This window comes from Neoarius graeffei, chromosome 14, assembly GCF_027579695.1.
Source record: "Neoarius graeffei isolate fNeoGra1 chromosome 14, fNeoGra1.pri, whole genome shotgun sequence".
Lineage (NCBI taxonomy): Eukaryota > Metazoa > Chordata > Actinopteri > Siluriformes > Ariidae > Neoarius > Neoarius graeffei.
The window spans coordinates 38,819,987-38,834,779 of record NC_083582.1 but is presented as its reverse complement, the minus strand read 5'-3'; the positions used below and the strand labels follow the sequence as shown (position 1 = coordinate 38,834,779).

At 44.5% G+C, this 14,793-nt stretch overlaps 1 protein-coding gene across 1 annotated transcript in view; it reads left to right on the top strand.

Moving 5' to 3' along the window:
• The window catches only part of LOC132898181 (dynein axonemal heavy chain 9-like), a 143,031-nt gene that overhangs the window by 108,322 nt on the left and 19,916 nt on the right, over positions 1–14,793 (top strand). Inside the window, exons 56-60 of the mRNA XM_060939623.1 lie at positions 6,241–6,405; positions 9,199–9,339; positions 9,934–10,104; positions 10,207–10,329; positions 13,862–14,055. Coding sequence (XP_060795606.1) covers positions 6,241–6,405; positions 9,199–9,339; positions 9,934–10,104; positions 10,207–10,329; positions 13,862–14,055 — 794 coding nt within the window. The remainder of the gene's footprint in view (positions 1–6,240; positions 6,406–9,198; positions 9,340–9,933; positions 10,105–10,206; positions 10,330–13,861; positions 14,056–14,793) is intronic.

Sequence of the window (14,793 nt, the reverse complement as noted above, 5' to 3'; positions counted from 1 at the left end):
ACTGAGGCATTTCAGGGAGGCGGGTCAACCACGCACTTTGGGAAACGGTTGGGCTTAATATCTTTGCCAGACCAAATGCTCGCAGAGCTTTGAAGTCACGTTAGCCAGACTACAAAATAATAAACAACAAATGGATATGATGATAAACAGCATATGGATAAAAAATCCATATGACCAGATATTTGTTGGATACAGATACGAATAGGAGGAGCGCTTACCACAAAGCACAGTGTTGTAGTCGAGTCAGTAAACCTCGAGTCCGAGTCCAGTCCTCAGTGTTCAAGTCCAAGTCATTAAAGAAAATTTCAAGTCGAGTCCACTACTGATCTGAGTTGAGTCCAACACAAGCCCCGCTATCAACAGGGCAAATAACATGAGAGAGGGTTAACACTAGCTAGTTCATCAGTCAGCAAGCAAGTCCCGCTATCAACAGAGCAATGAACATAGCGTGTCACTTCCTTCTCTGGGTGGAGTCTTACCAAATGACGATTGAAGTTCAAGGTCGTCCCCGTCGTCTCCTCAATAGTTCTTCTACATATTGAACACATAGCAGTGCATTTTTTCCCACTGCACAAGAAGTCTGTATAAGCAAAGCGGACAATCCTAGGGGCTTCTCTCCAGGCATTTTAGTGCCATTAACGTTAGTTTGTTCCTGAACATGACGTATGAACAGGTGAATGTGCGTTCTTTTACAGGAAATTAGTATAAAAATTAATGTAGACATAAATATCTTATTCAGCCCGAAGAGGTGACATGGGCCCGACCTCCTGTGGGTTCACCACCCACAGAGGTAGCAGTAGGGGGCTGGTGCAGTGTGGATTGGGTGGCAGTCGAAGGCAGGGGCCTCGACGACCTGATCCCCGGACACAGCGGCTAGCTGTTGGGACATGGAATGTCACTTCGCTGGGGGGGAAAGAGCCTGAGCTTGTGCGGGAGGTTGAGAGGTACCGGCTAGAGATAGTCGGGCTCACCTCCACGCACAGCTTGGGCTCTGGAACCCAGCTCCTCGAGAGGGGCTGGACTCTCCACTTCTCTGGAGTCGCCCATGGTGAGCGGCGGCGGGCTGGTGTGGGCTTGCTTATAGCTCCCCAGCTCAGCCGCCATGTGTTGGAGTTTACCCCAGTGAACGAGAGGGTCGCCTCTCTGCGCCTTCGGATTGGGGAGAGGGCTCTTGCTGTTGTTTGTGCCTACGGGCCAAATAGCAGTGTAGAGTATCCGGCCTTCTTGGAGTCCCTGGGAGAGGTACTGAGGGGTGCTCAGACTGGGGACTCCATTGTGCTACTGGGGGACTTCAATGCTCACGTGGGCGACGACAGTGACACCTGGAGGGGCGTGGTTGGGAGGAACGGCCTCCCCAATCTGAACCCGAGTGGTGTTTTGTTATTGGACTTCTGTGCTAGTCACGGTTTGTCCATAACAAACACCATGTTTGAGCATAGGGGTGTCCATAAGTGCACGTGGCACCAGGACACCTTAGGTCGGAGGTCGATGATAGACTTTGTTGTCGTTTCATCTGATCTCTGGCCCTATGTCTTGGACACCCGGGTGAAGAGAGGGGCTAAGCTGTCAACTGATCACCACCTGATGGTGAGTTGGATCCGCTGGTGGAGAAGGAAGCTGGACAGACCTGGCAGGCCCAAACGTATGGTGAGGGTCTGCTGGGAACGTCTGGCCGAGCACTCTGTTGGGGAGGTCTTTAACTCCCACCTCCGGGAGAGCTTTTCCCAGCTTCCGGGGGAGATGGGGGACATTGAGTCTGAGTGGACCATGTTCTCTACCTCCATTGTGGACGCGGCTGTTCAGAGCTGTGGCCGCAAGGTCTCCGGTGCCTGTCGTGGCAGCAATCCCCGAACCCGGTGGTGGACACCGGAAGTAAGGGATGCCGTCAAGCTGAAGGAGTCCTATCGGGCCATGTTGACCTCCAGGACTCCTGAGGCAGCTGACGGGTATTGGCAGGCCAGGCGTGCTGCAGCTCAGGCAGTTGCGGAGGCAAAAACTCGGAACTGGGAGGAGTTCGGGGAGGCCATGGAGAAGGACTATCGGTCGGCCTCGAAGAAATTCTGGCAAACCGTCCAGCGCCTCAGGAGGGGGAAGCAGTACTCTGCCAACACTGTTTACAGTGCGGGGGGGAGCTGTTGACCTCGACTGGGGGCATTGTCGGGCGGTGGAAGGAATACTTTGAGGATCTCCTCAATCCCACCGTCATGTCTTCCATTGAGGAGACTGAGGCTGATGACTCAGAGGTGGACTCATCCATTACCCAAGCCGAAGTCACTGAGGTGGTTTGCAAGCTCCTCGGTGGCAGGGCACCGGGGATGGATGAGATCCGCCCTGAGTATCTCAAGTCTCTGGATGTTGTGGGGCTGTCTTGGTTGACGCCACTGCAACATTGCGTGGCAGTCAGGGACAGTGCCTATGGAGTGGCAGACTGGGGTGGTGGTCCCTCTTTTTAAGAAAGGGGACCGAAGAGTGTGCTCCAATTATAGGGGAATCACACTTCTCAGCCTCCCAGGGAAGGTTTACTCCAGGGTACTGGAGAGGAGAATTCGACCGATAGTCGAACCTCGGATCCAGGAGGAACAATGCGGTTTTCGTCCTGGTCGCAGAACACTGGACCAGCTCTATACCCTTCATAGGGTGCTCGAGGGTTCATGGGAGTTTGCCCAACCAGTCCACATGTGCTTTGTGGATCTGGAGAAGGCATTTGACCGTGTCCCCCATGGTATTCTGTGGGGGGTGCTTCGGGAGTATGGGGTTCGGGGCCCTTTGCTAAGGGCTGTCCGGTCCCTGTACGAACGGAGCAAGAGTCTGGTTCGCATTGCCGGCAGTAAGTCAGACCTGTTCCCAATGCATGTTGGACTCCGGCAGGGCTGCCCTTTGTCACCGGTTCTGTTCATAATTTTTATGGACAGAATTTCTAGGCGCAGCCAGGGGCCAGAAGGAATCCTGTTTGGGAACCACAGGATTTCATCTCTGCTTTTTGCGGATGATGTTGTCCTGTTGGCTTCTTCAAACCAGGACCTCCAGCATGCACTGGGGGCGGTTTGCAGTCGAGTGTGAAGCGGCTGGGATGAGAATCAGCACCTCCAAGTCCGAGGCCATGGTTCTCGACCGGAAAAGGGTGGCTTGCCCACTTCAGGTTGGTGGAGAAGTCCTGCCTCAAGTGGAGGAGTTTAAGTATCTCGGGATCTTGTTCACGAGTGAGGGAAGGATGGAGCATGAGATCGACAGGCGGATTGGTGCAGCCTCCGCAGTGATGCGGTCGCTTTACCGGTCCGTCGTGGTGAAGAAGGAGCTGAGCCAAAAAGCGAAGCTCTCAATTTACCGGTCGATCTACGTTCCGACTCTCACCTATGGTCATGAGCTTTGGGTAATGACCGAAAGAACAAGATCGCGGACACAAGCGGCCGAAATGAGTTTTCTTCGCAGGGTGGCTGGGCGCTCCCTTAGAGATAGGGAGAGAAGCACAGTCACTCGGGAGGAGCTCGGAGTAGAGCCGCTGCTCCTCCACATCGAGAGGAATCAGCTGAGGTGGCTCGGGCATCTTTTTCGGATGCCTCCTGGACGCCTCCCTGGGGAGGTGTTCCAGACATGTCCCCCCGGGAGGAGGCCCCGGGGAAGACCCAGGACACGCTGGAGGGACTATGTCTCTCGGCTGGCCTGGGAACGCCTCGGTGTTCTTCCCGAGGAGCTGGCCGAGGTGTCTGGGGAAAGGGAAGTTTGGGCTTCCATGCTTAGACTGCTGCCTCCGCGACCCGGTCCCGGATAAAGCGGAAGAAGACGAGACGAGATAAATATCTTATGCCAGTTTATTATGGCATGTTACAAAAATAAAGAAAAAATTAGATTCCTCATCTCCAATTTATGAGTCCGAGAGCAGTTAATGCACGAGTCCGAGTCACAAGTCCTTAAAGGATATAAGCAGAACCTTTATTTTTAAATACATTTCTGAGTGGATAGTATCTCCATCCTTGACTCTTGTATTTATTTAATTCATAAATGGGAATTTAAAAAATATATTTTTGAGAGTTAAAATCGACCGCAAAGTTGGCATTCGAGCTGCCCTGCTGAGCCAGCCAGCCCTGAGTGAGTGACGTCACAGCATGAACCGGTTTTAAGGCCGAGGCCTTTTACAGCTATAGACCAAAGTCATATAAATAAACATTTATGGTGAAAATAAGAAATGCCATTACCAACTTGCTCAGCTAAGACTGATTTGGCTTCATTGATTGTGGGTTGACTTTCATTAAAACAGGATAGGTGTTATAACTTATGCAACATACATGTACATGCATGCATTTTCACTGATAAAACGTAAAAGGCTAATTAAATAATCAGATGAACTGCGACAATCGCATTCTGAAGCAAATTAAATAATCTTATACCGGTACCTTAGACACACAATACAAGTTACATGTATTAATCTAAATGCAGGTAAACAACGTTTTGTATCCAAATGAGAGTCGGAGCTTACCCGTCTGTGTTCTTGCTTCTTGAAGGCCGATCTTGTGGCCGATTTGTTTTGAAACAATCTGACTTTCAGTTCTTTGTCCAGTTTTCCATTCATTCACTTCTTCCATGTAAGGGTGAGATATTGCTGCTGAGGCAAGCATATCCAGCGGAGAAATCAGATGGCTGGTCCACTCATTCTCCATTTTCTCCATACTGAGTACTCCGCCATTACTGCTTAGCTCAGGCAATTACTAAAACCCAGGACGGGACGGGATCTCACCAGTTTTAGCAACAACTGCGGGCAGGTCACTGCCCAAGCAATAATATGTCATGCAATGTAAATTCACCTTCTGTCATGTTGCTGCACCGGCCAGTGACACATCTATGTGGCATGGCGATAAATTAGCTCAAAATGGAGGATCAGAATTGCAGTCAGCTCTGTGTTTTAGTATAGTGGAAATGGCGATGAGACCGATAGCCTTCCTGCTGTGACGTCACGGATGTCAAGGTCATTCACTCAGACCGCTACCTGTATGAATCATTTTATTCGTAAAAATTACTATATTAGATTTATTGTTAATGCTTAAAACTATTCCTGTGCCATTCTTGAGGTCTCAAGGCATTTATAAACAAAAAGCAAAGCCATGGTTCTGCGTATCTCCTTTAAAATTAGGGCACGAATTGGACTTGAGTGCTACAAACCTGACAAAGCATCTGGTGGAGATTAGAAGTGTGCATCAGGACTGTGATCCTGTGGGCTGCCAAAAAAAAAAAATGTAAGCAAGAGGGTTTTACTTTCATGCAGGTGTGAGTAAGCTGTCAGAAATGAAGCTCATCCGAAAAAAAGATGCAATAGATTTACTGTATTCATTCATTCATCATTCGTGAGTGCCTGGTCAGGGTTGTGAGGAATTGAATACGGCTACTTGTTAGTTTATTTTTGGGAGACAGAACAAAGTTAATGAGTTAGAAAATATTGTGGGAAGGTGCACAGAAAGACGAAAGACCAATTGTATCATTAAATTCTGTAGCTGAAGTTGAGGAACTGTCAGAGCCAGAATTTGCACACCATGCTGATAGTGCTGGCATGTTATGTCTGGGATTTCTTCCACAGTTTTCCCAGGGTTTCTGGGGCACATAGTGGTAGGATTTATCTTTAATTTGGATTTGTCAATCCAAATTAAAAATTTGTGTGTGTGTTTCATATCTCATCTCATCTCATTATCTGTAGCCGCTTTATCCTGTTCTACAGGGTCGCAGGCAAGCTGGAACCTATCCCAGCTGACTACGGGCGAAAGGCAGGGTACACCCTGGACAAGTCGCCAGGTCATCACAGGGCTGACACATAGACACAGACAACCATTCACACTCACATTCACACCTACGGTCAATTTAGAGTCACCAGTTAACCTAACCTGCATGTCTTTGGACTGTGGGGGAAACCGGAGCACCCGGAGGAAACCCACGTGGACACGGGGAGAACATGCAAACTCCACACAGAAAGGCCCTCGCCGGCCCCGGGGCTCGAACCCGGACCTTCTTGCTGTGAGGCGACAGCGCTAACCACTACACCACCGTGCCACCTGTTTCATATCTGAAACTAATATATATTAAGATATAATATATCTGCTGCTTGCAGATGCAGTATGTATTGATTGTTGTAATCTTTGAGCTGTCTGACACGCACAGCTCGTCTAACCTGTGCTTTTAGGCCTGACTTACTTTTCACACAGGTCAGTGGTTTAATCGCTGCATTTGTGTGTGTGTGTGTGTGGGGTTTTTTTTCAGTCGGACCTCACAAAGCAGCAGAACGGCTTCAAGATCACTTTGAAAACTCTGGAAGACAACCTCCTCTCACGCCTTTCTTCAGCTTCTGGAAATTTCCTGGGAGACACAGAACTTGTTGAGAACTTGGAGACAACCAAATGCACAGCTGCCGAGATCGAACAGAAGGTTGCTTAGTTCACTCAGTATAAATATAATCATAAACTGGGATATTGTCAATAACTTGCTGGTAGAGTGTTGAGAAATCCAACCTAAGATCAAGAAAAATTTCAAGTCAAGTCCACTACTGATCCAAGTTGAGTCTGACACAAGCCCCGCTATCAGCAGGGCAAATAACATGAGAGAGAGTTAACACTAGCTAGTTCATCAGTCAGCAAGCGAGTCCCGCTCTCAACAGAGCAATGAACATGCCTCACCTGTGTAGTGGAGCCAAAAAGTTTCCATTTAGTAACTGAAGTTACGGTTAGAGGTAGATGAATGTGCAATAAAGCATTAATTATTGGATTAATAATTGTCACTGGAAGGCGCTCACAAGCAGCGTTCAAGATAACATATATATAATTTTTTTTTGTGTGTGTGTGTAGCAAAAAAAGCTACACAATAGTAATTTTGTGTAGCAATTCCAAAATTTTGTGTAGCATTTTTTTGTCTCAATATATATATATATATATATATATATATATATATATATATATATATATATATATATATATATGTGTGTGTTATTTACCAGCTGGGAGGTCCATATCATGAAATACCGTGACCGAGGTCTTGAAAGTACTGAGCGAGGCCCTCTGGGCCGAGGTCAGTATTTAAGGCCGAGGTCATGGTATTTCACCATACGGACCGACCTTAAGCTGGTAAATAATATATTTATTTTTTTCTTTACCAAATTCTAACAGAAAACGAGAGCGCCCGAAATCTGAGGCCGAGATTTTGAATCCTCATTCACGGCTGTAATGCAAATTGTTTCCTCCTCGGTATACAAGTGCACTTCCATGGCAGGAAAAAAAACTACATTTTGCTGCCTATGTAGTCCCCTATTTATAAAAAATTGAGTCATTCAGGATTCAGCCATGTTTTTGCTCGGCGTTAGCAAGTTAGAGGTTTTTAGCTTTCTCCTGAAATGTTTTCTTTTATTTCTTCTTCTTCCTCAGGGTAGTAAAACTCGCTTTCGCTGTGAAGACTGTCATTATCGCTATCCATGCTGTAAAATTAATGCTATTCTCCTGAGAAATGCTGGCAAAAATTTATAAGACTTTTGATAATCTTATAAATAAATCTCATCTCATTATCTGTAGCCGCTTTATCCTTCTACAGGGTCGCAGGCAAGCTGGAGCCTATCCCAGCTGACTACGGGCGAAAGGCGGGGTACACCCTGGACAAGTCGCCAGGTCATCACAGGGCTGACACATAGACACAGACAACCATTCACACTCACATTCACACCTACGGTCAATTTAGAGTCACCAGTTAACCTAACCTGCATGTCTTTGGACTGTGGGGGAAACCGGAGCACCCGGAGGAAACCCACGCGGACACGGGGAGAACATGCAAACTCCACACAGAAGGGCCCTCGCCGGCCCCGGGGCTCGAACCCAGGACCTTCTTGCTGTGAGGCGACAGCGCTAACCACTACACCACCGTGCCGCCCCTTATAAATAAATCTTATAAAAAAAAGATAAATCTCATCATCTCAAGCCGCTTTATCCTTCTACAGGGTCGCAGGCAAGCTGGAGCCTATCCCAGCTGACTACGGGCGAAAGGCGGGGTACACCCTGGACAAGTCGCCAGGTCATCACAGGGCTGACACATAGACACAGACAACCATTCACACTCACATTCACACCTACGGTCAATTTAGAGTCACCAGTTAACCTAACCTGCATGTCTTTGGACTGTGGGGGAAACCGGAGCACCCGGAGGAAACCCACGCGGACACGGGGAGAACATGCAAACTCCACACAGAAGGGCCCTCGCCGGCCCCAGGGCTCGAACCCAGGACCTTCTTGCTGTGAGGCGACAGCGCTAACCACTACACCACCGTGCCGCCCCTTATAAATAAATCTTATAAAAAAAAGATAAATGTTGACAAAAAAATTCTACTATGTTTGTTGTTGTTGTGAACAAGCAAGTCGCCAGAGGTCCGTAACCGGGGTCCGTATCGTAGGATACGGACCCGCTTGCCAGCCAGTCAGAGCGCAGGATTTGACGGAAACCGCACCGCGAAAAAAATAAATATTGAGTAATAAATTTGCGAGTGACAGAACATAAAGACATGAGTCTTATGACAAATTTACAGCAATGCTTTATTGCAGTAAGCCTTTATAGCATTGTGCTAATATGCAAATGTAATGGTACAACTACTATAGCAAGCTTTAAGGCCCATTTTTGGTCACTACACATTACTCATATCCAGGTAGGAGCCCTCATTTTAAAGCTAGTTTTGTGATCAAGAGTTCTGAGTAATGTTAAAGGTTTTGGTGTTCTTCTAAATGTCATGAATAATGCTATTTATGCTTTATGAAATTAATGAAGTTAAAGGCGAAGTCCGACACCGTAATGGCTTATTTGATACAAAATATTTAGTTTGAATTTGTGCAAATAAACCTTTTGGATATTCTGTTGCAAATACTGGATTCCATGTTTTCCGTGCATTTACCGTGATCGCGGAAAACTATCGTCTCTATTCTTTCTTTTTTTAAATGTATCCATCCATCCCCCGCTGGACAATCAGCGACTGACTAACCCAGTTACCCTGGGAATGTTAGGAAATAAGGAGAGCTTATCATTTTCTTAGAGAAGTTGGCCAACTTTTTGCATTGCATTTCTGTGCGATACACTGGGGAACTTGATTAGCAGTTCTTCAAAATTGGGTTGCATTTTGCGATGCGATACCAGCTATCTTGAACGCTGCTCACAAGGGTGTGTGTGTGTGTGCGTGTGTGTGTGTGATTTCAGGTGAAAGAGGCAAAGGTGACAGAAGCTAAAATCAATGAGGCGAGAGAGTTCTACCGTCCGGCAGCTGCCCGTGCCTCTCTCCTGTACTTTATCATGAATGACCTCAATAAAATCCATCCAATGTACCAGTTTGCTCTTAAGGTAACCCTCAGTACTGACCCTGAACTTTCCGTGCACTCTCTCCAAGCACAAGTCACTCTCACTGTTCTTCCTCTGTCTCTTTGAGTTCTGCCTCCTCTGCAGTGTCCTCCGTTGCTCTTTCAGCTGTTGAAATATGGCATTTAATACACTGATCTGTCAACATCTGCAAACAATCATGAGCTTGCTGTAATGAAATAGGGAGTTTGCCTCTGACAAGGTGTCAGCTTTCAGAAGAGGTGTTTTGTGAACATTAGTGGAAGATGGATTAAAAACAATTAATTAAGTTGCCTGTCATCTTTGTTCAGTGACGTTTTCATATTTTGAGACAATCGCCATGCTGTGACAAAATACAGTCTTCAGCTGCCACAGAATAATTGCTTTGTCCTTTTATACAAATTTATGCAAGGGAAATGAGCAGAAACGCATACAAACCTCCATAAAAATTGCCTTTTAAAATGGATTATTTAATGCTGTGGTAAAATGGCATAATGATTAATTGCTCAGCAGTGAAAATGTTTGGCGCTGGTTATGATCGAGACTTTTGTCTTCTTTGCTTGTGCGTGTGTGTGTGTGTGTGTGTGTGTACGCTATCAGGCCTTCAGTGTGGTGTTCCAGAAAGCTGTAATGAAGGCAACCCCAGATGAGGAGTTGAAGCAGAGGGTATTAAATCTCATCGACAGCATCACGTTCTCTGTGTTTCAGTACACCACTCGTGGCCTTTTTGAATGCGACAAACTCACTTACATGGCACAGCTCACATTTCAGGTAGGGTCTTTCCCGCATTAGAGCTATCAGTGTCTTCATAAGCATCTTTGGCCTAACATTTCACGCTCTCTCTCTCTCTCGCTCACTGTCTTTTCTCCACAGATCTTATTGATGAATAAGGAAATCAGCCCTATTGAGTTGGATTTTCTGCTGAGGTATCCCATCCAGCCTGGTGTTACATCCCCTGTCGACTTCCTGACTCATCATTCATGGGGAGGGATCAAGGTAAAACATCAGCAGTCATTAAACGTGTGCGCTGTCATTTACTTCTGATTTGTTTCATATGCAATCCATAAGATGTGCACATTTGCACCTTCAAGTGTACATATAGTGAATTTTAATTACTAGCTAGTTCAAAAGATCACGTATGATACCAGTGGTTCCGTCATGTAACGTTTGTCATAAGCTCTTGTCAAGTACGTGTGAGTTTTAAGTCACTGCTCTGACAGTCAGGCATGGTCAGCGACATGTCACCTCCTTCATGGGCTGTTCCGGCACCGGTAGTGACGCACAGTCGTTGGTTTGTCTGATTGTCTGGGCTGCAGTGGACTGGTCACTGACCCTGTGCTGCAAACACCAGTCTAAGATAACACATTATCAACCGATCTGCTCATAAGAAATAGAAGAAATATTTACACTTGCTTGAACTGATCATTGGCTGGATTGAGTCGAAGTAAAATAAATAAATAAATAAATAAATTTTTTTTTTTAGAAAAAAAGGCGCCGTTCATCATCAGTTCTTAAGATTGAACCAAATCTCTGTCCTGAATCATAAACTGAATCATGAATTGAATCACTGTCCTGAATCATCCGAAGTACATAAAATCCATGTGCCATCTTGCAACAAGTTTTACCTCCAAATAGCCCAAACTATGTCAGACAGATTTTATCCTGTTTATGGTGGGCATTCCCACCGCCAAAGAGAAACCAACTGAAACCGAAAGAGTGAAAGCGATTATCATGCCGTAACCATGGGAATAGTCTTTTATGAATGTGTAAGTGCGCGCTCAGTGCTCTGACTCCGGTGTGACCAAGTAAGGTGACAATTTTTATGTTTCATCTAATTTAGGTAATTTAAAAACTATAATATTATTTGGCAGTGAGCACATAGGAAAGTGTAAAGTTCCTGTCAATATGTTTATCATGCTTGTATGATAAAAAAAAACTCGAAGATATTTCTCTCAATACATGACCTACTCATTCTAAACCTGTCGAGCTTCGTCGGCGAAGCTCTCGACCCCAAAGTACAACCAAATCTACTTGCTCATAATGCCATGAAATAATAGATATGTGCCATAAAATAAAGATCTATTACAAGTATTAGATCTATATTTATTCAACGTGTTCTGAAGTTACTTGACTGGGAACTGGGAACCTCAACCCACAGGACACTGCTTGTTTACTCGCACCCGATAACCCGGAATCAACGACTGTACGCCACTTCCGGCCGGCAATGGCTGCTCCACGTGGTTCTGCCTCCGCGGGTAATTCACGAAATAAAATTGTCCACAAAAGTGCTTTTACGGTGTTTTTTTGACTGAATATGTGCATCTTTTGTCTATAAGTAATACATAAAGCACGATTAATGCTGTAAGCATGACCAGTACCGGTACACTTTAACCATGATCTGAGTTGAACTACCATCTGTTTTCTTGTGTGTTAAACATTGTTTTTTCACATGATAATGGATGACGACTAGATTTTAGACGTGTCTAACCTCATAATTAAACTGCATAGAAATTGGGTATGGATAACGGAGTCCCAGGGGATTGAGAGCAAATAAAAAAAATTCAAGAATGACCATGTTGGTTTGGATTGTTGAAAATATTCAATATAGGAGTGTCAATTATTTTGGAATGTATACTTTTGGGAAAAATATTGATGTTTCTGTAAAATTGTTAAAGCATATATGCAGAGCCATGGCCTCACTTTCATTTATAAACACCTTGAGACCTCAAGAATGGCACAGGAATAGTTTTAAGCATTAACAATAAATCTAATATAGTAATTTTTATGATTAAAGTGATTCATATAAGTAGCGGTCTGAGTGAATGACCTTGACGTCTGTGACGTCACAGCAGGAAGGATATCGGTCTCATCGCCATTTCCGCTATACTAAAACACAGAGCTGACTGCAACGCCAATCCTCCATTTTGAGCTAATTTATCACCATGCCACGTAGAGGTGTTGCTGTACCTGCCAGCAACACGACAGAAGCTGAATTTACGTTGCATTCATGGCCCAAGAATGTTCACACTGCAAAGATTTGGACACATTTTGCGAGAAGTTCACGGGCACATTGGGCACCTATGAAGTGGTCTCTCCTCTGCTCTGCACATTTTACTGAGGACTCGTACGAGACCTCTGATTTGTTGAGGAGCATTGGCTATAAGCCCGTATTGAAAGAGGGTGCAGTACCAACAATTAAAGAAAAAGAAAACTACAAGAAAAGGAAAGTATTTATTTATTTATTTATTTATTTAAAAAGCAAAGTTCAGTTGCACCAGTCCTCCCAGAGTGAGCTGAGGGTTGTTCCTAAAACCCGGGATGGATTGGGACGTGACATATCGCTCGGGCAGTGACCTCCCCGCGGTTGTTGCTAAAACCGGTGATGTCCCGTTCCGTCCCGGGTTTTAGTAATTGCCTGAGCCGAGCAGTAATGGCGGAGTACTCTGTATGGACAAAATAGAGAATGAGTGCACCAGCCGTCTTATTTCTAAACTGGATATTGCTGCCATCTCGCCCTTATGTGGAAGAAGTGAATGAACAGAGAACTGAATGAACAACTGAAAGTCAGAATGTTTCAAAACAATCGGCCACAAGGTTGGCCTTCAAGAAGCGAAAACAGAGACGGGTAAGCTCCAACTCTCATTTGGATAAAAAACAACAAAAACAACACGTTGTTTACCTGCATTTAGATTTACATGTAACTTGTATTGTGTGTTTAAGTTACCGGTATAAGATTATTTAATTTGCTTCAGAATGTGATTGTCTCAGTTCATCTGATTATTTAATTAGCCTTTTACGTTTTATCAGTGAAAATGCATGCATGTACATGTATGTTGCATAAGTTATAACACCTATCCTGTTTTAATGAGAGTCAACCCAAAATCAGCAAAGTCAAATCAGTCTTAGCTGAGCAAGTTGGTAACGGTATTTCTTATTTTCACCATAAATGTTTATTTATATGACTTTGGTCTATAGCTGTAAAAGATCTCGGCCTTAAAACCGGTTACCGCTGTGACGTCACGCGCTCAGGGCTGGCTGGCTCAGCAGGGCAGCTCGAATCCTAACTTTGCAGTCAATTTTAACTCTCAAAAATATATTTTTTTATTCCCATTTATGCAGTGTACAAGAGTCAAGGATGGAGATACTATCCACTCAGAAATGTATTTAAAAATAAAGGTTCTGCGTATCTCCTTTAAAGATGTTTCTCCTGGTGTTTGAGTGGGGAAAAATGTATTATTGTGTGTAATTTTTTTTAACAGTAGTTTTTGCTCATTTTTATGAACATTGCTCAGAATTCTGGGGCCCTCTGTGAATAAGAAAGAGTTTCACAATACGAAGTCTTTCCTTTTGCACCATCAGCACTTTGCAACTCTCCACTGTGAAGAAACTTGATAACGTTTACTCAGCAATTTAAACAGTATAAAGACAATTTGCTTTGCCATGATGTTAAATTAACTTCATAAATAACTGCCTCTGAACTCTTTGAGGATTTTTTGGTCCTCTAATCAGGTGGCTTGTTTTGTCTCAGGCACTTTGTACAATGGATGAATTCCGTAACTTAGACCGGGACATCGAGGGATCAGCAAAACGCTGGAAGACACTTGTGGAGTCGGGGTGTCCGGAGAAAGAGAAATTCCCTCAAGAGTGGAAGAACAAGACCTCGCTGCAGAGGCTGTGCATGATGCGAGCGCTGCGACCCGACAGAATGACGTATGCCGTCAGGTCAGTTAACACACTAATCAAAGAAGAACCAGTTATTCTAATGAAACAATAAGGTGTTAATTAGTAAACAGATTTTATTATGATCCTGTCATCAGTGTACGATCTGTAAAGTCTTGATTGTCAACCCTTATCTGGTTTAAGCTTCTTTATATTCTAACATGCACAATCATGCCCTTTGGCTTATGAAGGACAATAGTAATCTTACGAGAATGATCCTTGTGCTGTATGCATAGTGGAAGGAAATGGCTTGGAAATGTTTTACTCTTGAAGGTGTTCTATTGTGTTTCATGAGCACACCTTTTTTTAAAGGAGAACTGAAGTCATTTTTAAACTTGCTTTATTTCTTAATTAACTTGTTATTCAATTACGTTTTCGGTTTTAGTAACCTTATATCGTGACTTGTATTGGCAACTAATTGCAATTAACTATTCTACTTATTGGCCTATTTGTTTTTTAGCCATGTTGAATGTAGTTCCTTTGGTCCACGGCAGGCATCGCTTATCCGCGCGATCTTCACGAGACTTGTGCGAGACTTCGAAACGTGACGTGTCAGCCAGACCCCAACTAGGTGCAAAACACGTACTCGGCATCTTGTGTCACATTTATTCCACCAAATTAACTGTTTTCCAAACAAAATATTGCACAAAAACGAGTTTAAATGACGATTACTGCCTACTTTTTTCAAACTTTACTGATTGCTATCAAAACAAACAAAACTTCCGACTTGATTACATCAGC